General features: G+C 37.0%; 1 protein-coding gene across 6 annotated transcripts in view; it reads right to left on the bottom strand.

The window, feature by feature from the left end:
- CDC42BPA (CDC42 binding protein kinase alpha) overlaps positions 1-24,997 on the bottom strand; it is a 463,135-nt gene extending 438,138 nt beyond the window's left edge. For 5 of the 6 annotated variants that reach the window (XM_077168549.1, XM_077168550.1, XM_077168551.1 and 2 more), the window contains exon 1: positions 24,001-24,997. In XM_077168549.1, coding sequence (XP_077024664.1) covers positions 24,001-24,178 — 178 coding nt within the window. In that variant the 5' untranslated portion in view covers positions 24,179-24,997. The remainder of the gene's footprint in view (positions 1-24,000) is intronic. The other variant, XM_077168553.1, reaches the window with a different exon arrangement.
- Between the last annotated feature and the right edge of the window lie 859 nt (positions 24,998-25,856).

Here is a 25,856-nt window from a genome sequence, read left to right as displayed (position 1 = left end):
ACAAAATAAGGAATCAGTGGGCTAAGAGGGTTCAAATAGAATCAAGAGGCTATTTCTGGAGGCTACTTGCATGCAAGCTTCAGCTAGATATTACTAATTGCTACAGTTTCCACAACCAACATCACTCCTGTTAACCCTAAAGAACACCCAGGGTTCTATCTGAGATCCTATAAAAGTTTAATGCACTAAGTGTACTGTTCTGAAACCTAAAACCATCAGATGGTTCCTAGGCCAGATAAGTCCTGAAACCCAGAGGTGCCAGTCTCTCCAAGAACATTAACCCATTTCATTCCCCTATCCCATTTTGTTGGTACCCCTTTTCAACATGAAAAAAGTTACAATAGGCATTACCCAATTATCCCTAAAGATTGGGAGAAGGATCACTGGAGAAGGAGGATTTATAACAGGGAAGTTAGGATTTAACAAATGAGTGTGACTACTGAGTCATTACATTGATATTTCTTTTTTTTTTTTTTTTTTTTTTTTTTAAAGGAAAGACAGAGAGAAGGAAGGAAGGATAGAAGGAAGGAAGGAAGGAAGAAAGGGAAACATCTTTAAACATTTTCTTGTTTTTTATTATATTTTGTTTTTTTGTTTTTGTTACATGGGCTGGGGCCGGGAATCGAACCGAGGTCCTCCGGCATAGCAGGCAAGCACTTTGCCCGCTGAGCCACCGCGGCCCGCCCACATTGATATTTCTTTTTAGTCTTCAGTGTCTTGGAGCAGTTAGAAGGAAAAACCTGAAACTGTGGAACTGTAATCCATACATACTCGGAAATCTGTTCTATAACTACTTGTTAAAATGTATTTTGAAATGTACTTATTTTTTGTATATATGTTTTATTTCACAATGAAAAAAATTAAGTTGAAAAAGCTTTACCTGAAAATTCATATTGCTAATGAATGCTAAACAATTAGAGTATTTTTAAATCTAAGTAATTTAGATTTCAGTTCCCTTTTTTAAAAAAACTAATATACTCTCACAAATATCATCTTTGTATGTTTTAGAATTAAAATATATATTAGCAACAGTGCTGTAAAGTAAACACTACTACTACTGAGAAAAAAATTCCTTTGTCATTTCCAAATACTGGTTATATTACATCATTTCCTTTGTTCTTTTAAATGGAACGGATAAAGTTGTATGTTTAATAACTTATCTAACTGAAAACAAAATATACTATTGTAACTATTTCATCTAATAGTTGAATTAGTTCTACTATTTCTAATTCTAAGTAACTAATTAAACCTATGGGTGTACATTGTTAAACTCTCTGATTAGTATCTGCTTTAAAATTCCTTTGATTCTAAGTAAAGGTATTAAAATCAGACGTTCAAATGAATACAAGTTTAAGATAGAAATATTTTAACTTATGGCTTCACTATTTTGAATGTTTTCTTGCTTCCTTTTTAGGCCAAATGCAGGAGTAAATAAAGAACTTTTTAAGTATGAAATCATCACCAAAAACGAAGTGACCAACAATTTGTAAAACAGAATTAAAATTACCTTGAACAACATGAGAAGTAATGGACAAACCAATCAATAGTTTCTAACGCAAGAAAATAAAGTACTGCATAATTCAATAATTATGTCTTCAATATGCATCTGAATATAAATATTTCTGATGTTCAAATTAAATAATGAAGCCATCCTGACTCAAGAGCAGTTACAAAGCTGATTTGTTGCCCCATTTCTACTGCTCAGCAATTCCCTGAAACAAACTTCTCTTAAGCCTGTCCTAAACAGAGATGAAAGGGATAGTTGATCAAATATTTAGATGTCAGTTTTTTCTATGAAAAGTTGAAATTCATTATAAGAAAAGTTTCACTTAATATTCCTTACAAGGCATCCTATGCATTTACAAGGACCAAGTCAGATTTCAGGAGACTCGAGAGCAGCTTAGTGCTGGTAAAGAAAGCCACCTTTGCACTTTGTATTGAAGTGTTCTGACGCTGTCTCCTCTCACACAACTTGGTGGCTTACTAGTTTATAGACGTGATAATCATAACCATCATTTACATCATTTCTGTAGATTCATCTTGTCTTTGCTGCTTTGTTAGAGTTCTTTCACTGCTATGTTCATTTCCATTAACACTGAGTAATACATGCATGCTTTATGTTTAGAAGTATCTGTGAATAATTTATTTAAATACATAGAATTTACCCTATATAGGTTTTTCAGGAATAAATTATGTTCCTAAGACGGATAAAGACTATTTCTAAATTGCCATCTTTAAGAACAGAGCAATAATAAAGAAGAAAAAAAGACTGACCTGCCTAGGGAAGTTAATACACTGATGAATTCTAACACAAATCTCCTATTTACTTAAAATGACTTGACTTACAAGAGCCTCCAAAGAAAAACAAGAAATAAGGTTGATGAAAATAAGGTCAATGAAGAAAATTAAAGGAACTGAACCTTTTAATTCTGCAAAAACCGAACTATATTTAAGTTTTCATTTTTATTAGCTATTCATAAACAGATTCAATAATCAATTAAGGTTTAAGAAAACTAGCAGGCCCCAGTATCTACCATTTCTGATTCCTGATCCTTTTTATTCTTTCTCTTTGAAAACTTTTTGGATCTCCTCTTTGTCCCCAGGATTCTGGAAATTTCACAATAATATACCTGGTGTGAATCTATTTTTATCTATTATGCTGGGTAATTGGTATGGCCCTTCTCTCTAGAAGCACCTGCCCTTCAGTTCTAGAACATTTTCTTGAATTATTTCATTAACGATATCCTCCCCCTCTGTTTTCTCTGAGCCCTCTTTGGAATTCTATTACTCACTTATTAGACCTCCTAAATTGGTCCTCTAATTTTCTTCTCTTTATCTCCTCTTTTCTATCTCTTTGTGGATCTTTGCTTTGTTTTCTGGGAATTTTTTCCAGCTTTACCTTCCAATTCCTGTGCTGGGGTTTTCATTTTAATGATCACATTTTTAATTTCAAAAAACTTTTTTATTCTCTTTTGTTCCTTTTTATGGCATCATGATTTTATGTTATGGTTGTATTATTATTGCTATTATTTTTTAAAATATCAATGATGGTTTGCTGTGTATGCTTTAAAGTGAGTTTTTTTCCCATGTAGAGTCTGTTGCATAGAAGTTGCTTTTGTTTGAGGGTGAGCTTTTTACATTAGAGGCATTCCTCAAATGTCTGGTAAGTCTTGGTTTTCCATTCATACTTAATTACGAGAACTTGAAAAGACAATCTGAAGCTCTGAATCCTTGAGTGAAGCCCACTGATAATGACCTTCACTGTAGTTTGATAGCCTGAGCCCTTTACTGAAATTCCTGATATATGTATCTTTAGGTCTCTCCTTCTTGGGCCGGTCAGACTCTCCAGAGAAGACTCTACTAATTTCCTGCCTTTAAGATAAACGCCTAGTTGTCAGCATTCTGCGAGCAAAGCATAAATTAACAAAACGTCTATTTAAATCTTATTTTAAGTATGAAATGTCCACCCTAAATTATGCCTGATGTCATTCAACCTAGAGAACTGTGTTTTATTAAGATAAACATTCAATCTTTGTTTAAAGAAGCCCAGGGGCGTGAAGTAGGGGAGGTGACTCGAGAAAGTCTACTGCTTCTAAAACAGCTTTAATCAATCCTCCCACCCATGCCTCAATTTCCAGAAGTTCTTGAAGATACCAATTGATAAGACTTTTGATGATTCTGACAAGTAAACTGGTTAAGTCCTCAGCTTCCACCAGTATTAACATAGGACTTAACTGACTTAGCAGATCTGAGAAAGCGATCACTCATCAATCTGCTTTTCAGCTTCCAATATTTCATTATTGTAATCTCCTCTCCTGCTCTTCTCATCTTTGAAGGTTTAGGATTTTTCTTAAAAATCATTTTACTGCAGTTTTAGCAGGGATGCAGAAGGGAGTAGAATTATATGAGTGTTCAATCATCACCAGATTCTAAATATGGCAGTTAATTAAACATAGCACTTAATTTTATGCAGGGCATTGTACAAATGAGGTTAAGCATGGACTTAATGTCAGAAAAATTTAACCTGAAAAATTTGATATTATTTGCATTTTATCTTATTCCTTTAAACAGTAGTACCCTCTTCTCACCTCATTAAGTACTTGTTTATAGATGGTCACTGTTAACAGAGATTATAAACGACTACCTATAACAAGGCACATCTGAGATAAAACAGGGTATAGCAAAGACAAAACAAATCTCTGACAAACTTCATTATAACTGGAGAAAAAGTCAAGTGTGATACAAAAGTGCTAACATAAGAGAATTTCCAGTGATGAAACTGTTCTGTGTCTTGACTGTTGTAGTGGCCATACGACTGACTCTACATTTGTCAAATCTCAAAGAATGCACATCAAAAAAGTGAATTTTACTGTGCGTAAATTTTTAAAGAATTTTATTTATATGAAATAAAATTAGGGAAGCAGCCTTTCCCTTCTCCTTCCTGAACAATTCAGCTCAAAAGGCCATTCATTAGGTGGGGCAGATCAAGGTAGGCATGAGGGATCCACAGTCACAATGGACCTCAGCTGGGTGGTGAAGACTGAACTGAAATAAAAGGACATCTACACAGAAGGGCTGCATGACACTAGTGTCAAAGACTGAGTGGGAGGAAGTGCATACACATGTAGGGGCAGCCCAGGGTGGACTGCTCCTCCTGAGCAGCACCTGGAGGACATCAATGGGACAGAAGGACAGCCTGGGCATGGGGATTCAAAGCCCAAGTAGGATGAAGAAGACATCCAAATAGAGGTGCAGTGTGGTGTAACTATTAAAACAGAATGAAGAGAGAAGCCTGGTATGGGTTATCAGAGTCTTGAGCAAGGTGAGGAGGGCATCTGGGATGGAGAGAGGTACAGCAACCTTAACATAGGAAATAAAAGCTTAAGTCACAGCTAGGTACAGGACGATCGGTGTGAGTAGGTCATCTATATGCGGGAGGGGAAGTAGCACTGATGGGAAATACTGATTGATCATATAAGGAAATATGTTAAGGTTACAGGGAGCCTAGCTTCTTGCTTAAGAAAGGAGTTATAATACAGAAAAAGAGAAAACAAGAATGAACTTGTGGTCCTGAACTGGAATTAAGAGTAACAGTGTAAATACATGGTCTTCAATATATATAGATAAATACAGAAATAAATAGATACAAAATAAAGATTTATATGTATGTAAGTGAACAGACAAGTAGGCAAGTACAGGCATGCATTGGAGATACTGCAGACTCAGTTCCTGACACAGCAAAAGCGCAAATACTGCAATAAAACGAACCACACAAAGTTTTTTTATTTTTCCGTGCACATAAAAGTTATGTTAACACTATAATGTTGTCTATTAAGCATGCAAAAGCATTAGGTCCAAAAAAACACTGTAGATTAAAAAATATTTAGTTACTAAAAAATGCGAACAATCATCTGAACCTTCAGTGAGTCAATTTTTTTGCTGCTGGAGGATCTTGTAAAAAACTTGGCTGCTGACTGATCAGTGTGGTGACAGCTGAAGGTTGGGGTAGCTGTGGAAACTTCTTAAAATAAGACAATGAAGAATCATCGAGTAACTCCTTCTCTCACAAAAGATGTCCCTGTAGCATACAATGCTTTTTGATAGCATTTTAGCCCCACTAGAACTTCGTTCAAGACTGGAGTCAATCCACTCAAATCCTGCCTGCTACTTTATCAACTAAGTTTATGAAATATTCTAAATCTTTTGCTGTCATTTCAACAATGCTCAAAGAATCTTCAAGAGTAGTAGATTCCACCTCAAGAAGCCATTTTTTTTTGCTCATCCATAAGAACCAACTCCCTGTCCATGCAAGTATTATCATGAGATTATAGCAATTCATCACATCTTTAGGCTCCACTTCTAATTGTAGTTCTCCTGCTATTTCTACAGTGACTTCCTTCACAAAAGTCCTGAGCCCCTCTAAGTCATTCATGAGGGTTGGAATCAACTTCTTCCAAACTCCTGCTAATGCTGATATTTTGACCTCCTCACATGAATCACGAATATTCACAACGGCATCTAGAATAGTGAATCCTTTCCAGAGGGTTTTCAATTCATTTTTCCCATATCCATCAAAGGAATCACTATGTCAATCATAGCCATACAAAACGTATAGTCTTTCTTTTTCTTGGGGGAGGGGGGGGAGTTGGGGCAGGGAGAGGTGCATGGGCTGGGAATCAAAACCAGGTGAGTATTCTACCACTGAACCACCCCTGTACCTAGTATTTCTTAAATAATAAGACTTGAAAGTCTAAATGACTCCTTGAGTCACTTGCTGAAGAATGGATGCAGGCATAAATCTCATTGCACAATGCCATCAGAGCTCTTGACCAAGTACACTGTCAATGAGCAGAAATACTTTGAAAGGAGTACCTTTTCCTGAGCAGCAGGACTCAACAGTGTGCTTAAAATATCCAGTAAACCATGCTGTAAACAGCTGTGCTATCATCCAGGCTTTGTTATTCCATTTACAGAGCACAGGCAGAGTAGATTTAGCATAATTCTTAAGGGTCTTAGGATTTTCAGAATGGTAAATGAATGTTGCCTTCAACCTAAAGTCACCAGCTGCATTAACACCTAAGGAGAAGAGAGTCAGCCAGTCCTTTGAAGCGTACTGACATCTCTTTAGCTACGAAAGTCCCAGATGACATCTTCTTCTAATAGAAGGCTTTTTTGTCGACTTTGAAAATCTGCTGTTTACTGTAGCCACCTTCATCGATTATCTTAGCTAAATCTTTTAGATAATTTGCTGCAGCTTCTAAATCAGTACTTGTGGCTTCACCTTGCATTTTTTATGTTATAGAGACAGTTAATTTTCTTAAACCTCATAAATCAACCTCTGCTAGATTCAAACTATTCTTCTGCAGCTTCTTCACCACTCTCAGACTTCACAGATTTGAAGTAAATTAGCGCCTTCCTCTGGATTAGGTTTTGGCTTAAGGGAATGTTGTGGCTGGTTTGATCTTTTATCTAGACCACTAAAACTTTCTCAATATCAGCACTAAAACTGTTTTGCTTTCTTATCATCCATGTGTTCAATGGAGTAGCACTTTTAATTTCCTTCAAGAAGTTTTCCTTTGCATCCCCAATTTGGTTGTTTGGCATAACAGGCTTAGCTTTCAGTCTATCTTGGCTTTTGACATACCTTCCGCACTAAGCTTCATTTCTAGCTTCTGATTTAAACTGAAAGATATGTTACTCTTCCTTTCATTTGAACACTCAGAGGCCATTAACATTTGAAGGTTATCAACTGGCCTAATTTCAACATTGTTGTGTCTCAGGGAATTGGGAGGCCCCAAAAGGGAGAGAGATAAGGGAAATGGCCAGCCAGCAGAGTAATCAGACACATACAACATTTATCAATTAAGTTTGCCATCTTTTATGGGCACAGTTTGAGGCACTCCAAATCAACTACTATAGTAATATCAAAGATCACTGATCACAGATCACCATAATAGAAATATTAATGGTGAAAAAGCTTGAAAAATTAAAAGAGAATTACCAAAATGTGACACAGAGACAGAAAGTGAGTACAGGCTGTTGTAAAAATGGTACTGACAAACTTGCTCTATGCAGGGTTGCCACAAATCTTCAATTTATAAAAAATGCAATAGCTGCAAAGCACAATAAATTAGGATGCCTGTAGACAGATACATAGATAAACAGATAGACAGATAGAGAGGATAAACAGCCCTACCCACAAAAAGAACTTATGAGAATAACACTGAACAGCAATGAGCACACATCCAGAAAGCCCAGAAGTTTACTTCTAAGTAATATCCTCCATTAAAAAAAAACAGGACTAAGATTGAAAGGGGTTGTATAGACCTATGTGTCCCACTGATTAACACCAGAAATATGAATTAGTTCTTGCAAGAATTACTTCAAAGAATGTTTAAGTCCAGGGTCCAGGGTGGAAACTGCTATTGCATTCCAAGGGCTAGGTTCAAAACGAAAACATCAGCACTACCACAGCAACAGCAAAGGTAAATATGGGAGAAGGGACCAGAGATAAAAGGAGATTTAGATTCCCTATCTGGTGAGGTTGTGTTTATTGGTTTTCTTTCTCTTGGGAACAATGAAATTATCTAAAACTGAGAATGTTGATGGACTGTGAACTTTGAGCACTACACATGATGCCTGATGAATGCAGGTGATTGAAGGATGCACTGACCGAGAAGTAGATTGGCAAATGATGGTGTATACTTATGAAAGAAAGCTGCGCTGCTACAAAAAGGAACAAAGTGGTGAGGCATGCAACAATGTGAATGAACATGTGGGACGTTTGATGAAGCAAAATAAGCCAGAAACAAAAAAACAATGGTATGGTCTCCTTTAGAAAATGCTTATAAGAAAACAGGGCCTAGACCGTAAGCTTTTAGAGCAGACACATTAAGTCCAGAACGGTGATTATTATTTCTGGATTTTGAGAGGCTGTTATATATATATATATATATATATATATATATAAACCTGATATATAGAGATAAGAATGAAGCCTTTCAGGTTGGGGTTAAAGTAATTTAGAATACAGGGGTATGGAAGACAGTGTCTATATTTTACAAGCACACATACTCTTTGAGACCAAAGAAGGAAAGGTTTATTTGGTCTGGAGCTGAAATTTTCTATAGCACATAACCTAACACAACCTATCTGTATAACTCATTTGAACAACTGAAACACAGGGAGCCCAGAATAAGAAAGAGGTCCTTTAATCCTGTATACATTATTGTTATGCCTGGTACATCCCAGAGTATATTAAGCAGATAATCAAAAAGTATTGGCAAAGTCCCTTGAGGGATGGCAGAAAGAATATGGAACTATTAAACTTTACCATCAGGGAATCCCCTGATACTGTGTCAAACTTCAGGGGCACTCAAATCAATAGGCCATGCCCTCGATCCTGAGGCTTACATTTGTGAAGTTTATGTATGTAGTGAAGAAATTTAGCATGCCAACAGCCATGCCTAAGAATTACTTCTGGAGGACCTGTTTTGTGGCTCAGATGTGGCCTCACTCTCTCTAAGCCCAACTCTGCAAGTAAAATCCTTGCCCCCCCCCCAGGTGGGACATGACATCCAGGGATGAAAATCTCCCTGGCGACATGGGAAGATGACTCCCAGGGATGAATTCAGACCTGGCACCATGGGATCAACAATTCCATTCTAAACAAAAGGGGAAAAAGAAGTGTAATTAATAAAGTATCAGTGGTAGAGAGAGTTCAAATAGAGTCAAGAAGCTACTCTGGAGGTTGCTCTTACACAAGCTACAGTTAAACACTGCCACCTATCACAGCCTGCCAAACCCCAACCAGGACCAACCATTCCAGCCAATCCTAAAGAACACCTAGGGCAACACATAAGATTCTACAAGGGTTCCATGTACCAGAAACCTACAACCTCCAGATGGGTCCCTGGTCCAGATAAGACCTGAAACCTAGAGGGCCCGGCCTCTCCAGAATAACAGACAATTCCATTTCCCTACCCCATATTAGTGACAGACCTTTCCAATATGAAAAATTAAGAATGGCCATGGCCCAAACACCCTGTTCTAGTTTACTAAAGCTGCCAGAATGCAACACACCAGCAATGGAATGGCTTTTAATAAAAGGGGATTTATTTAATTAAAAGTGTATAGTTCTTCAGAGGAAAGGCAGCTAACTTTCAACTGAGGTTCTTTCCTACATGGGAAGGCACAGGGCAATCTCTGCTGGCCTTCTCTCCAGGCCTCTGGGTTCCACCAACTTTCCCCAGGGTGATTCCTTTCTGCATCTCCAAAGGCCTGGGCTGAGCTGCGAGTGCTGAGATGAGGTATGCTGAGCTGCTTGGGCTGTGCTACATTGAGCTCTATCATTTAAGCATCCAGCCAATTAAATCAAACATCATTCACTGCAGCAGGCATGCCTTCTAGCCGACTGCAGATGTAATCAGCAATAGATGAGATTCACATGCCACTGACTCATGTCCACAGCAATAGAACTTCACCTGGCTAAGCCGACACATGAACCTAACCACAACACACCCCTAAAGAGAGGAATGGAAAGATCAAAGGTGATGGTGGCACAGTGAAGACAGGATTTAACAAATGAATATGAATGCCAAATTATTAAACTGATACCTCTTTTAGTCTTGAGTTATCTTAGAGCAGCTAGAAGTAAGAACCTAAAATTGTGGAATTGTAACCTATGTCAAACTCTGAAATATGTTCCACAACTAATTGTGGTACTGTGCTTCGAACTTTATTTCTTTTTTGTGTATATATTTTTCACAAAAAAAAGGAAAAAAAGTCGATTGTGATGATAAAAATATTTAAGCCTTCTAGCCTCCTATATTCTGGAGCAGGTACAAGGAAAAATCTGAGAGGATCGTATTGTTATAGTCCATGACAAACTGTGGGATCTGTCCTGAAACTACTTGTTGAAGAGTGCTTTGAAAACTATTGCTCTTTTAATTCTTTGCTTTGCATATATGTTATACTATACAACACAAAAGTTTAAAAAAAAACAACCAGGACGCGGAAGAAATGGCTGATTCCAACGCTGGGGCAGAGAAAGTACAGATGAGCCTGAAACAAGAACATGCTCAAAGAATCTTGGGGGCACATCAAAGGATAAAGAAACCAACTTGAAAGGGTCCCCACTGGCAAGACCTGAGCCTCAAAATAAATAGATTGAGAGATTCAAAGAAGGCAGAACAAGGAGTTTCATGACTGTATTTCCACCAAACAACTATTAAACAGGCAGGAACCATCTGAAACAGCTATTTCGAAAGTCCGGAGGCCAGAATACTGTAAAGCATCCAGGCAACCAGAGGAAGAGGCTAATAAATTACAGTAAAGAACAATAAACTGCTCTCTCTACCCAGTACCTCCTACAGCCCATCCCCTACTCTCGCTTCAGGCCAACTTGGGGTCCAACCTGTGGATAGCTCACTGGTGACAGAAAAGGATATAAAAATTGTCTAGCCCAAGACCAGGGGTGAGCATAGCCAAGCACTGATCATGGTTTTTGATTAGTGAATTTAGCGAATTTGGATCCCCAACCGGTTCTGAAGGCAGCCATTGTTTCAACCCTCCCCTAACAGCTACAGCTCTGGTGGAGACTTACAGGGGCTGCACTTACTCAGGCCTGCAAGAGACAGTTGAAGAGCTGCATTTGGTGGGCAGGCCATGAAAGTTCAGTTTTGGGGAGCTGTCAAAAAGCTCTTGATACCCTTCCTGACCCCCTTCCCAGGACACTTTGTAGCAATCTATGCACACTTCATGGGTCCCTGACCCAGTTTTGGCAGGGAGAGACTAACTTGGGAAAGCCCTCTCAGGTGTGCCCTCTTCCCAGAACTTGCCCTCCAGGCTAAAACAGCTTGAAACAACCAAAGGAGAAATGTTAGATAAAAGAAAAATTTTAAAAAGAATCCACAGAACTACACGGATGTAGTGAACCCTTAGTTAAACCATGAACTTTAATAGTACAACTATAAAAATATACTATCATCAATTGTAACAAATTTTCCACACCAATGTAAGGTGTTGAAGGAAGGAGGAAAATCCTGTATTCTATAAACTACAACTACAGATTGTTCTGTAAACCTACAACTTCTCTAATTATAGACAGTAAATGATTATAGTCTAATGAATAAAGTGGAAAACCATGAGTCCATCTGATATAAATTAATGGCGTTTAATCATGAAGAGGGCATTTAAATAATTTCATAGTACCTCCCTATGAATACTTATTAATTACAAAGAGGAAAAAAGTAACCTCACAGTGGAGAAGTCTAGCAGATACCATCTTAACCAAGTAAATAAAATGAACAATCATAGTAATGGGGCAATATGAAATCATGTGCCATGTGATAGGATAAGAACACAGAATCATTCCTGTGATATTCCTGTTAAAGATGTAATATTTAAATCAACGATGAGTAAACAAATACCAACTGAGGGACATACGGCAAAATAATAGACTTGCAATCTTTGGAAGTATCAAAGTCATAAAAATCAAGGAAAACTTGAAGACCTGGTCCAGAATGAATGGTACTAGAAGATATAACATCCAAATGGGGCACGTGGTTACAAACTGACTTTTTTGCTCTAAAGGTATTATTAAGACTATTGGTGAAATTTTAATGGAGGATAAGAATTAGGTGATATAATAAATCAGTGTAAATGTCTTGATTTTTTAACAGCTGTATTATGTAGGAGAACGTAAAAAATGCAAACTAATGTGTCTGGGGATGATAGGGCATCAGACAGGGAATGTCTCAAGTGGTTCAGGAGAAAAAATTGTACTGTACTTAACAATGTTTTTTTATAAGGTTGAGATTGTTTCAAATTTGTTTAAAAATTATTTTTTAAAAGTGAAAAAATTATTAGGGAAATAGACATTAAAAATTTTAAATGCTAAAGAGTTTGAATTTCATCCTGAAAGTTATCAGCAGCCACTAAAGGATATAAAGTAGGATGTTGACATGACCAAGGGATCATGTTGTAAGTGTTTTAAGTTCTTCTATTAAACCAAGAACCTGAATGTGTAGGATTCACAATATTTCATGTTTGGGACACATGTAATAATGAGATTACAGATTACTTAGCACTGAATGGGGGGAACAAAAAACTTGATTAATAAGGTCATTAAGATCTAGGAAAGCAATCCATTTATGTAAGTTTAATCTAGCCAAGTCAATTTGAGGCAGATGTGCACAAAAGTGGAAGGAAACCAGAATAACCCATTAGGTGGTGCACTTAATTGGGATTACCACAGACATATAGGCAAAATAAATATGATCACACAATCACAACTTCAAACAATGTAACACAGCAATGGACTCTAAGGAAACTGACAGCTTAGCATACACTACTAAGAAAGGAGGTGACACATTACAAAGCTATAGAGCAAAAAGGCAGAATGAGAAATTATACTAGACTTGAAAACACTGCGCAGTTTTAATCATCAACTCTAGAAAAAGCTTTGTAAGTATGGAGTATGGAAAAGCTTAATGATAATCATATCAATATTTTCAGCTTCACCACATACCTGAGCTTCTAGCCTGTTTCTAAATGTTTCCAAGTTATGATTTTTGGTCATGGCAAGGCCATAGTTAATTAGCAATATAATATCAAAATAGGGCTTTAGCTACTACCTCCAAGTGGGGGCTTTTTTTTCTAATCTTTTCAAATAAGTAATTTTAAAATCACAAGACAGAAAACTTTTAAGTAGATGCTTGACTGCTTTTACAGTATCAAAGAGTCAACTTGGGGCATGAGCCACTCAGAGTAAAAACTGATACTTAAGAATGGAATTCTTGCTGTAGCAGGACAATGATATCGCTTTTATAAAACTCTCATAAAGCTAATTAGCTTTGTTCTATTTCATAACCATGACAGTCTCAATCTCAAATTTCATACCATTGGTTCAAGAGGTAACCAGACTAGAAAATGATCATGCACAACTGAAAAAAAAAGCATCTTTGCAAACCAGGGAACTGCACATATAAATACAAATCCCTCATAGATATGGATCAAGTCTTCCTATATGCAGAACTCCACAGGAACTTAATAAGTTATCATCTGACATGTTCTAGGTGATACAAGTGGAAGTGCTAAATAATGTTAAACATATAATAAAGGACAAATGGAAGTGCTAAAAAATGTTATTAAATATGTAAAGGACAAAGATGTACAGAATTTAAGATTTTTAATGTCTATTTCCCTATTTTTTCATTTTAAAAATAATTTTTAAACAAATGTGAAGCATCTGATGTAAACTGAGACACTATCAAAAAACAATGTGCTAGACGAATGTAGTAACCACTTTTTATCACATGACCATTTTAAAGCCTCTGACACTGCCTATGGCTTCCTTGTGTACACCAGCATTTCCCAAACTGTTCTTGGTAAGAAGAGTTCCAAGTTAAATGAGTTAGGCAATTACTAGATAAAACAAAGTTAAAATTTCTATACAGAACAACCTTTTAAAACTTGTACTATAATAATATACTTTTTAATAGGCAAGGAGGGATAAATAAGCAATATTTTGCAATCTTTCCAACAAACCCTTACTTTTCAGAACATTCATTAAAATCTACTGAAATACAGTTTAGGAAATATTAGAGTGCACTGCTAATTTTTCTCCCTACTCACTGCCCCACATGAATTTTGGGATGACACCAAACCTTCAGTCCATAAAAAAATCCTAAGTGAACACATCAAAAATTTTCAACACACAAAAAATTTTCATGATTTTAATCTTCTGAGTTGAGGTCTAGAAGGAAACTCTTTCACTAATTTGCCAACTGGAACTATATAATATATAAAAATTAAAAGTAACTGGCTATTTCACAGCATTTGCAATTAATGATGGAAAGAATCACTGGCTCAATATTCACTGAAAAATAATTCAGTTAACTTAATGACAACAAACCTTCCAAAACAAAGTATCTTAATCACACAAAGAATGACATGTGCAGTGCCAATATAATTAAATAAAATACTATCAAGATATGAATGTTTAACGGTGAGATAAAGTTATATACCTCCTTGGATTAGCACAGCTACAAATTTCAATTATATTCTACCAAAAATGGCATTTTAGTTTTTCCTTCTTCATAAGGTTGGACAGTACAGAAATTTACAAAAACAGAACAGGAAACAAGCCATTAAAATCCTACATAAACACCAGAAAAGGAAAAATCCTAACTCAACTCTCAAATTTTTGGTAAAAATCAGACATTATTTTCACCTTATATATGATAAAACAGATTTAGAGAGGTAAAGTAACTTGCATAAATCACCCAGCCAGTAATCAAAGGAGTCAAGTCTGAATCCAAAGCCCCAGCTTTTTACCAAATTGGTTTAGAACAGGAATATTTCAGATTGTGGTATTCCACTTCCAGAGCTTCACTATGAAAATTCTAAGTAAACTTAACTATGTTTTATTATTATGAACAGAGCAAACTGAAGAGGAAACAGTTTTTTAGTTGACTGAGCTTAATGTCATGTTTCAGCAATCTGAAATCAAACAAGAAGTTAAATAATTGGACATGGCTGCACTAATTCAGGTGTATTTTAAAAAGACTGTTTTCATCCACATGAGTAGTACTTCTGAGCATAATTAGATTGGGAGTGGAAGGATAGCACTGACAGGGAAGAGTTAAAGAGAAAAATAAATCCTTTTCAGAAAAGAGAAAACATAAGACTGATTAATTATCCCCCCTATAATATATGCTTCTAATCAAATTAAACTGTTATTATCTGCCACCCTAATACCCAGAATAAAAATTTATGGTAGAGACAGAAAGCCATAGAAGTAAAAAGCTGAAATCAAGGAAACCAGAAGAGAAGGGAAAGACCAGCAGACTACACCTGTGCCTTCCCAGGTGACAGAGGAGCCAAGGATCACTGGCAGCCGGTCTTCTGGAAGAAAGTACCACCTAGATGATATCTTGATCTGGATATTTTCCTGACCTCAAAACCATCTCCTTCCAATAGGACAAGTTCTGTCTGGGCTGCTCTTGGCTGCAAGGCAAATGGGCTGCACAGCAAGGAAGGCCTGCAGGTGCAGCTTGGGATCAAATTATTAGGGAGCCCACTGTCACTCATCATCTGAGCCACATCCTCCAATTAGGCTTTTATTGGAGAACAAACATAGTAAATTGCAAACCAAGTTGTTACAGATAAACTAGGTACCAAGAAGAGATGGTTTGGGTGGGCACCTATAAGAACCAAACAGAAGGAGGTTTCCACAGTATATGCCAACGCAATGAATTAGTCAAGTGACCTGCAAGAGGGAGCTAACTACAAAGACTCAACACCTCAACTCTTAGGAGATTAAACCTCAATGTTATTAAGGAAAGTTTCTTAATGCTAAGAGACCAAATCAATCTTCAAGTATGACAGGACAATCAACTATATAATAATTGACAACTGACAATTAAAAAAATAATTTCAAGGGTAGATACCACATTGTACATTAAGCCCTAAGCAAAAGCTGAGACCTGAAATAGTCTCACTGATAACAAGTATCATTTAACAATGGCAAAGCTTACTATAAAAAGGTGGCTTAGGGTGGAACTATACTGGGAGATGTAAACAAGTCTGACCAGGAATTAATCATTCAATAAACCAAGTCCTGCAATCTATGCTGTCTGTTAAGATAATATTTTCTTGGGGCTCTGTTAAGAATTTTGTGACCCCAGAAAGGAATAAAAATAATACTACTGAAACTCTGATGTTACAAGACAAGCATAGAAAAACAAGAAATAATGGATTAAACCCATGATGTTAATGTTTTAGCATAGATATAAGTGCCACCATAACAATAAGTTCTCTGATCTTTGTTTTATATTCTTTATGAATTAAGATTTTGAAGTGTTCAAAAGGATAAGCCATTCTAAATATAAAACTGAAGTTTAAAGTGTTTAAAATTTTGGGCCTAATCAAATTTGTCAACAATGTTTGAAGACCTCAAGAAAACTTGGTTTTCAAAGATTCTGATATTAGATATAAGAGTTTAATAAACTGAACATCCAACAACAACAAAAAATTTATGGTAAGTCACCAAGTTCTGTGCTCATGGTGCTAAGACAGCACCAATTTTATATGGCTTTTTCCTTAATAAAAGGAATATATTTTCTGGATTCTTTACAATACATATAAATAGTTGCTCTGGCACTTGAAACACAGCTTCATAGATAAAATATTACAAATAACAGTACAGTTCCCACACCTTGCCCACAAAAATCTGAAACCAATAGCTTAACTAAAAATGTTAACTCGGAAAAAAACCAAAACAATATAATAATGGATTCTAAGATTGTGTGAGTCTAAGATCTTTTTCTTTTAAACATCACAAAGTAATGAATGAAATCTTTTCAGAAAGACAACATTTTGCAACATGTTACAATTATAGTACCTAAAGCTGAAAAACAAAGTGAGAATTTTCATATTTATTATGAATAGCTAAACACAAATAACAGCAAGTTTAATTAGAGCAAAATAAAGGCCATAAGTAGACTTCTGAGTTATTTCAAGTACTTTAGGGGTTGACAGCACAGGCTCATTATTATATCTAATTTCATTCTTCTTTTATAGGATGCTTTTCCCATATATAACTGCATCACCAAGATCACTCGTGCTACTTACTCACATGACTTTCACAGAGAAGAAAATAAAAATTCCTTGACTGCTAAGTAAAGTCTAACTTATTTAGATACTCTCACCAAGCCACACACTACACCAAAGTTCCTCTCAAAATTTCACTTTATAACCTTGAAATTCAAGGAGTTACAAGGAAAGCCATGAACGCACTGGAAAGACGCATTTCCAGAAGGATGTTCCATGGTACACAGTTTGCCATCCATTCTCCAGATACTCCACAAAAAGATAATTCCATAATGAGACAAGCCTCATAAACTCTAGGATAACCTGCAGGATTTCTAAGGTTAAATTTTGTCTGAAAAAACATATTTAGTCATGTAAACCTACCACCCCCACTCTACCCCCACAAAGCACCTATTAATATCCCATGAATTTTTAGACACATTTTGAAACTAGGGAGGAGGCTAGAGTGAAAAGGCCACATTCTCAAAATAGAAGCAAATAGTTTCATATGGGGAAGAATTATGGGGCAAATAGTGGGACTGGAAGGAGGGGTGCCAGGTCTTCATGCCTCTTGTTGCCAAGAAAGCCAAAGTGCTGCACTCCTACAAAGGCAGATGAAACACTAGAATGGGCAGAGGGGTGCCAGCCAAATGGAAGGCCAGCCATTCCTCACCCACAGATGGAGTAAGAGGTGGCGGAAATTTTAGAGAGGAAGAACTGAGACACTGGCTGGGAAAAGTAGTCCTGGAATCAGCATTAGCTGGGAAGAAAATAAAATCTTCATCCGGAAAGGAGTTTCAAACGCAATAACAACAAAGGACAACCATTCATTTGGAAGGGATAAGGAAAGTCTGGAGCAATCTACACTTATAGCATGAGTCATTCAAAAACAAAAATCATTTGTGTTAAGAAAGAACATCTTGATTCATCAAAAATATAGTGCAAAAGCAGCTAAGCAATTCTTGGTCTTAGATACATAAACTTGAAGACACACTCACTGAGAGTTTCCTGAGAGGCAAGGGCTGAGAAAATCTGTGGAACTAGCAAATCCTTCTCACAAGAGCTCATATGGAGTAATGGGAAGAAATAATCAAGAAACTACTACTATTGTGTAATGGTCATAAAGTCATCCCTCAGGCCCAACAAGCTCTCACACCTCTGACAATGAATGGAAGTTAATATCCAAGAACCCAAAGTCAGAAAAGGAAACTGACAAAGGAAGAGGAAATGAGCCATCAAAGACCACAGGAAGGAATGAAGTTAATTCCTATGTCTATTAGGTCCTTCTAAATTAAAAACACCCAAATGTTCATAGGACAGACAGAAGGAACCCAGAAATAAAAATATTCTTTCCTCCCTTTTTTTTTCCCCCCGGTATCTTGACCCTACCTATATTCCCAACCTTCATCAAATTCTTCAGTTTGTCCCCATCTACCATGTGTCCATTTTGAAAAAGGAACTATGCCGATAACCTTTCTGCTGCTAAATAGCCAACATATTTAAGCTTCACCCACACAAAGATATTTCAAATTCTTTTGACCCCAACCTATAGTAAGAAACACAGGGGTGTGAGGGCGCATGCACATGCACACACACACAACACACAAACACACACAGAGTTTTGCATAACAATACTTTCTCTTCTACACATAATGCACTTGGTATTTTCTATCTTAATCTACTTAATTTTTAAAATGCTGGTTAGACTTACTAAAATGGTTTTAAAACCTATCACAACCAGCAGAATGGAAAATAATGAGCTGCATACACAACATACTGGCAATACATGTACTAACAGATAAAAACTTTTGTAAGAAATTTTCCACTGCCGGAGAACAGTAACACAATAAAATATTAATCTGTGCTAAATTTAAGTTATTTTGCCCTAAAATAAAATAGCCTGGGCTTACTATGTATTATTAATCAAGCCCCAAGAATTATAGGCCATTTCATAACATGTTCAACATATAATGCTATTTATTTTTACACTGTTATGCTACAGTGGTATGCCTTATATTTGCATATCAAATAAGTTCCTAAAATTCTTGAAGTCTTCATCCTTATATACAAGTTCTCATTCCTACAGTAATAGATCTTTAAAAATACATACCTAAAGAGTTACAAATGAATATCCAGTTACTGCAATAACCAGCATCATCTGAGAATCACCTATAAATATGATTTTTCTTTTAAAAAGCAGAAAGAAAAAAAATAGAATAAAAGCCACCACTTACCAAGCACACTTCTACTATTACAGGACAAAGGCAGTGGATTTTCTGCCCAATGCACTCCAATGTCCAATTCCAGAGATAGTGGGGTTTCAAAAGTTTATTGCTAGGCATGAAGCAAGTAAACAGATGGCTTATCAGCCCAATATCTGTCTCCCTGAACTGCAGTAATTCTGTAGTTTTATAATATTAAAAGATGGGCAGGTTTTATGATAATGAACACAACGGCCCCAGATGATGTAATTAGATATGATTTAATTATTGGGCACGCACAGATTGATTACATGCTTAGTCACGGAAGGAATGTATATAAGAAAATGGCAGCCTTAATATGATTATGAACATGATTTTTAGTATTACAACGAGATACAAATCACTTATAAATTAAAGTCTAAGCTACTGCACATGTTAGGCAGGCCCATTTTGGTTAGATATAGATTCAGTTTTCAAGATAACTTTGGACTTGGGATAGGTGAGTTCTGGGCTGACCCAAGACCCTTCATTAATAAAGATCAGGGGCTGTCTTCAGTGATCACAAGACTCCAAAGTAGGAAAAAAAAAAACAGATAAAGTGAGGGTCAGTCCACAAGGGTTTCACAATCACGAGGGCACAAGATAAAGACTATTACAACCATTCTCAGGGATGAAGGCAATTGGATGATTTCAATTATTTCCCTTTGTCTACTCCATTATACCAGAAAGTAAAAAGGAATATCCACATAATGATTCAGGAGCCATAATCATCCCTTAAATCCTAATTTCTAGGTTACACTACCATATGTCAGCACTGTGTTAACTCAAATAACTGTACGGATTTACTGTTATTCATGCAAGAGAATATTATATGGCTAGTGCCAAAGAAAACAAGCGCCAAAACACTATTTCTGAAGACATTTATTACCCTAATTGAGAATTTAGATAAAAATAAATTTATGTAGTTAGTATTAAATAAAGTGTGGTAATTTGGTATGATTCATCAATTCTACTCAGGAAGAGCTAAAAATGAATAACAGCAGAGGTGAAGAACAAAGTATCCCAGATAAGTTTCAGATCCTTACAATCAAGCCATCATCACACCTCACTTAACTGACCCATAAGAAAAAAAAATGTGAATAAGCTTTAAAATTACTCTAATAAGGGCAGGCCACTATGCCTCAGCAGGCAGAGTTCTCGCCTGCCATGCAGGAGATCCAGGTTCGATTCTTGGTGCCTGCCCATGCGGAGATGGGGGGAGAGAATTACTCTAATAAAAGGAAAAGTTTAAATCATAGTACCTGCTGATGTAGTTGAATAACAAATGAATTAATAATTCAGACTATTATATATATATTTATAAATTCCGAATATATAAATATATATATATAAAATCAGAATGAGCTATAAAAGTAAGTTATTTAATGATGATTTATATGAAATCTTACAAAGCCCAGGATTCAGGAAGCATCAGAACTGTATCCACATGCACATAGCTTTGTGTGTTTCTCTTCTATTAAAAATATTATCTTACATTTATTTTTTAAGTAAATTGGTAAAAAATTTTCTAAAATTCCAATTTCCCATTTTGAAGCAAAGGGTAGCCATTCAATGAATAATGTACTCATTTACCCATTACTAGCAAGTCAGTTTATAATCTAAAAGTTATTTTTATTTCTAAAACTGCACTTAAATTTCTATAATTATACTACTGGCATCAAAACTATTATTTTATAAACAAACATACAAACCATAGTTATTTCAACAACTTAAGAAGGAAGCTGAATAAGGTATATTCAAAGCTTATTGGATATAAGTGGAAAATAATACATATTACTAAATTGAAAAGTGATATATGGCCTTAAAGAATATTTATCCCCTTGCTCTAGTGCTCTTTGGCTTTAATCCTCCCTTCCTCTTTCCTGCTCTACTTATTTCCTCCCTTGAGTCATCAACACCGTGCTCAAGGAATGCTGTGGAAGAAAAATAACATATCTTTGAATTTTCAGTCTTATTGTCATGATGCTATTATGAACAATTAATTTTGTCAAAATAAGTGAGATGGACCATAACTAGGAATATAATGAAACTGATAGAAAAGAAGCAATACAGAGTTAGAATCTTTGCTGACTCCATTTTTTAAAGAAGCCTACCATCAGCACAAAAATAAGACATATCTAGATAACATTTCCATTAATGTAAACAGCCAAACACACAAATACACACATGTAACACAGAGTACTGAACTACTACTGTTCTTTTGCAAACAGGTCTTTTACAAATTAAAATAACAATTATATCATTAAGGCAAATCTAAATTATCAAATTTAACCACAACAACAGTCCTTGTAAATTTTCATCAGAGACCAAAAAGAACGCTTAAAGATTTAGAGATAAATTCACAATTTGGCAATCTTAATTTAAATTGTTTTTTATATAATGGTAGATAACAAGGGGGGAAAAAAGGACATTTTCCCAAAATGAAGTAATCAATTCACACATGAAGAACACCTAATCCAGTTCAATGCCTAAATGAACAGAAGAGACTGCCATTCTTAACTAAATTCTCAACTTCCAGATGGTAAATACTACTACCCATAATACATCTCTTGACAGCTTTTCCATTCCTAACTTTTTTTCCTTACACCTTACCTAAAATTCTGTGGTTGATAACTTCACTTTCAAGACCTTCAACTTAAAAACTGCCTGAGACTTAACAGACACTGCCTAGTTCCAAAATGTTCAAAATAATCCCTAAAAAATTCTATTCACTTGCTCTCTATTACTGAAAAACATAATATGAGTTTACATAAGAGACTGTACATTTTTGTTATATCACGTCAGACTTTTCAAATGACAAAATATGAAGGGTATACTATTAAACTTAATTTACTATGAATTATGATAATTCCCTGGGTTGAAATTGTATAAAATGTATTAAAGAAAGAAAACATATTTAGCCAAATACTTACTCGACTTTTGGCTTATGTGGCATAAAAAACATATATGTATAAATAAGATGTTTGAACACATATAGAAGAAATAAAGACCAATAAAACATATTTCATAGAAAATATGTTAATCATTCTAAAATATCTCATAACGTCAAACTACTGCATTAACTCTAATAACCAGAAGGCAATGGAAAATATATAGTTTTTTCTTTTATTATAATTTAAAATTATTTACTACTGACACACCCAAAGAGTTCTCCTATGGTTTTGCAGATGAGAAAGAACAGATATTAAATGACAATCATAATCACAGATAACAATGTCACCATAGAGGCATAATTCATGAACTCAAAACTCCAACTCTAAAAGTTTCAAAATTTCTGCTTTAAGTCTTTAAAAGGAGACATTACAAAATTTTCTAAATTTATGAAACATGGGATGGATGTAAAACTACATATGCTTTATAAAATATTTTACTCTGCCCATAAAAATAAAAGACAGACTTATAAAACCAGTAGAAAAGTCAAAACTGCCTCACTCTTGAGAGAAGTCACTTGAAAGATGGTTTCGAGTTCTCATAATTCCAGTCTAAGTCTGGTAGTCTGTTTCACAAATCATCCTATTCACAGTTATAAATTTCTAAAAACTTCATGACAGCAAGTTGCTAGAAATTTTCTGACACTAGCAAACTATGAGTAATTAAAGTTATTATGCACAAGCACTCTTGAATCAGTGGTTTAGCTAAGAATCTAATTTTTAAGAAATTTCAAATCCCATGAAAGGAAACAGCTGTCAATTGACTTTTACTTCAAAAAAATAAAGCTCTACTTGAGAATAAAGATATTTCAGTATAAAAACTTTCCAACAAACTCAAATTATTAATAGTCCAAGGGTACAAAATACTTATTTGGCCAATATCCTCCAAAAGTCAAAGAACCAATCTGGATGCTGTGTATTCTTTTTTTCAACAGAAAAGTGAGGGATGTTGGCGAGCGTCTGTCTACATCAGAGGAAGGACTTCAGCGAAGCCTTGGAGCTGAAGGTCACACGCAGCGTGTGTTCTCATCATGATCCAGTCCACTACAACAGGCCTACTAAAATCCCATCTACACTGCAAAATCAACTCTAATAGATTTAAATTAAATTTAGATTAAAATCGAACCCTCAGGCTGGAGCTGCTTCCATATATTCTTCACCAACTATCACAAAAATTTTCAACTGCTCATGTTATTTTATCTTAGGAACATGACAATTTTTGTAAAGTCCATGTTCAGAAGTCTCCTTTGCTTCTACTATATAGATTTGAGGTAAAATCCATTGATTTTAGGTTCCTTGGACCTAAGAATTTTAATATCTCCTCCCATTTAAGAAAGGTTTCCAAAGACTAGGAAGAAATGTTTCCACCAATAAATATCTTTCAGTTGAATGCCTGTCATGCTGCTTATGCATCAGTGAACTGTGCGCTAATCCATTTTTTTGCCCATCACAGGATTTATTCAAAATCTCTACTGACCTAAAATCCTACATTCTACATCATAATTTCCACATTAAAAAGGCCTAAATCAATGCAACAATTGGGTAGCACAGTTTTACTCCTGAAAAAAAAAATTTTGAATAACTGGTGTCTATTCTTTTATTTTGAATATTAATACACTCATTACAGAGTAGATTTACTCAACTCCCTATCACAATTATATCACAATGCCCAGCTAAAGAGGAGACTAAGAGAGTTAAAAAAAAAAAAATCTTACCCCATTCTAGGTATTCAAGAATATTCTTCTCTCTTCTCAATGGGGAATTGTTGCATTCATCGTAAAGGCAGATGAGTATGTCCAGCAAGGTCTCCACGCTGAAGCACTGCCCGCTGGTCTGAGCAGGGCCGTCTAAGATAAACTGCTCCAGCTGCCGCAAACGCACTTCTCCAGACATGTTTGCTTCAGTTTCTGATGCTTTTTTCCCTTTAAATTATTACTACTTTTGCTACTATTTATGTGAACCTAAATTTTAAAAGGTGTGGTTTTAAAAATAAACCACTGTCATGCTGGTGCTGAATTAAACATCCAATACAGCGGTAACCTCACTCAACGGAAGCGTCTTCAATTTCACATATATACATATATTTTGAGGAAAAGTTATCATAAAATATATTTAATACATTTTAAGGAATAATACAATTAGATTGTATATTTAAATAAAATAATAAGTAAAAGTACAACGAACCAAAAAAGCCAATACTTCTTTGGAAAAAAAAACTATTCTCCTTCATTCAAAATTCAACTCATGCAACATAATCCTGAAACGAATCCGATTGTATCACTAATGAATTAAGTCCGATTTGCATCAGCAATTCACTTCCCGGGAAGAAGAAAAATAGAAAAGGGGGGTCAGAATGCATTTAAGGGGGAGGGTAACCAAAAATTCTGCTGCAAATCCTCCCAACCACCACTTGGATGTCGCCTCAGCAGCGGTCTTTCCCGAGGGAAGGGAAGGGGCGAGGTCCCTGAAGCAGCCCCTCCGGGGCAGCCAAGTCTTGCCCAAGGAAGGTTTCTCCTTTCACCGACGAGGTCTTCTTCTTAAGGCTTTCCAGTGAGTCGCATTTTGAACGGATTCCGGTTAAAACGCTTCATTTTCCTCTCCGCTTCTCCGGGGGCCTGTCTGGCAGCTGAGGCTGGAAGCGCGGGCTGCGGGGCGGCGCTCGCTCCCGGCTCAGGAGCCGCGGCTACTGCGCCGCCCAAGCCCGCTCCATGGCGGCGGCCGCTCCCCGCCGGGCCTCCCCACACCGTGCCGCGGCCGCCGCGCCGAGGCTCGCGACTCACTGGCGAGGTGGCGATTTCTCTGGATTCAAAGGGCACGGCCGGTAGCGGCTCCTTCTCCCCCTTCTTCACACCCCAGGGTGAAGGGCATCTTTCCTCCGCGAGGAGGTGGCGCTGGTGAGGGTACCGGCGGCTGCGGCAGCCCTGCCTTCAACCACTCCCTTCCTTTCCCTCCCACCCCTCCAGCCTTCCCTCTTCCTCTCGCGCTCGCGCCCTCGGCCCCGCGAGGCTGCTCCAGACCCCGCCGCACGCAGGCTGCGGCGCGCGGACGAGCCCAATCCAATATGGCGGCGCCCCTCCCGCACGCGCGCGCACGCACCCTCCCCTGCCCCGAGCCCCGCGGTGTCCTGCTACCAAGCCGAGTCGAAGCTTCAGAGGCGAGAGAGTCGGGGTCGCCTCGGCCGGCGATGCTGGGGCAGCCGCAATGTGGGATGCGGGGTACGAGACCTGGGGAGGAGAGAGACGCAGAGGTTATGCAGGCGGGGATGACCCGCCCGGGGCAGAGTTAGGGAGTTTTTGCAAGACCTGGCCAGGGGCTGAGAACTGCGCCACTGCTTCACTGCTGTCCCCGGATCCCAGGGGCTTCTTCCTTGTTGTCCGAGACCCCACCTGTCTGGCACTTGGCCAGCGGGGCCCAGAAGCAAGATCACCTGGAAGCTCTCATCATATCTGCTAAACACAGGGCCCCTCTCTGTGCCCCTTACCTACCCTCACCCCCACCTCCCAAATCCGATTCTCCTGAGTGATAATCGCCTGGGTGTTTGATTACAGCTCCTCTTGAGTCTTTTCCCAGG

The sequence above is a fragment of the Tamandua tetradactyla genome, chromosome 7 (assembly GCF_023851605.1).
Source record: "Tamandua tetradactyla isolate mTamTet1 chromosome 7, mTamTet1.pri, whole genome shotgun sequence".
In the NCBI taxonomy this organism is placed as follows: domain Eukaryota; kingdom Metazoa; phylum Chordata; class Mammalia; order Pilosa; family Myrmecophagidae; genus Tamandua; species Tamandua tetradactyla.
The sequence above is the reverse complement of the archived record's forward strand: the minus strand, read 5'-3'. Positions and strand labels throughout refer to the sequence as shown.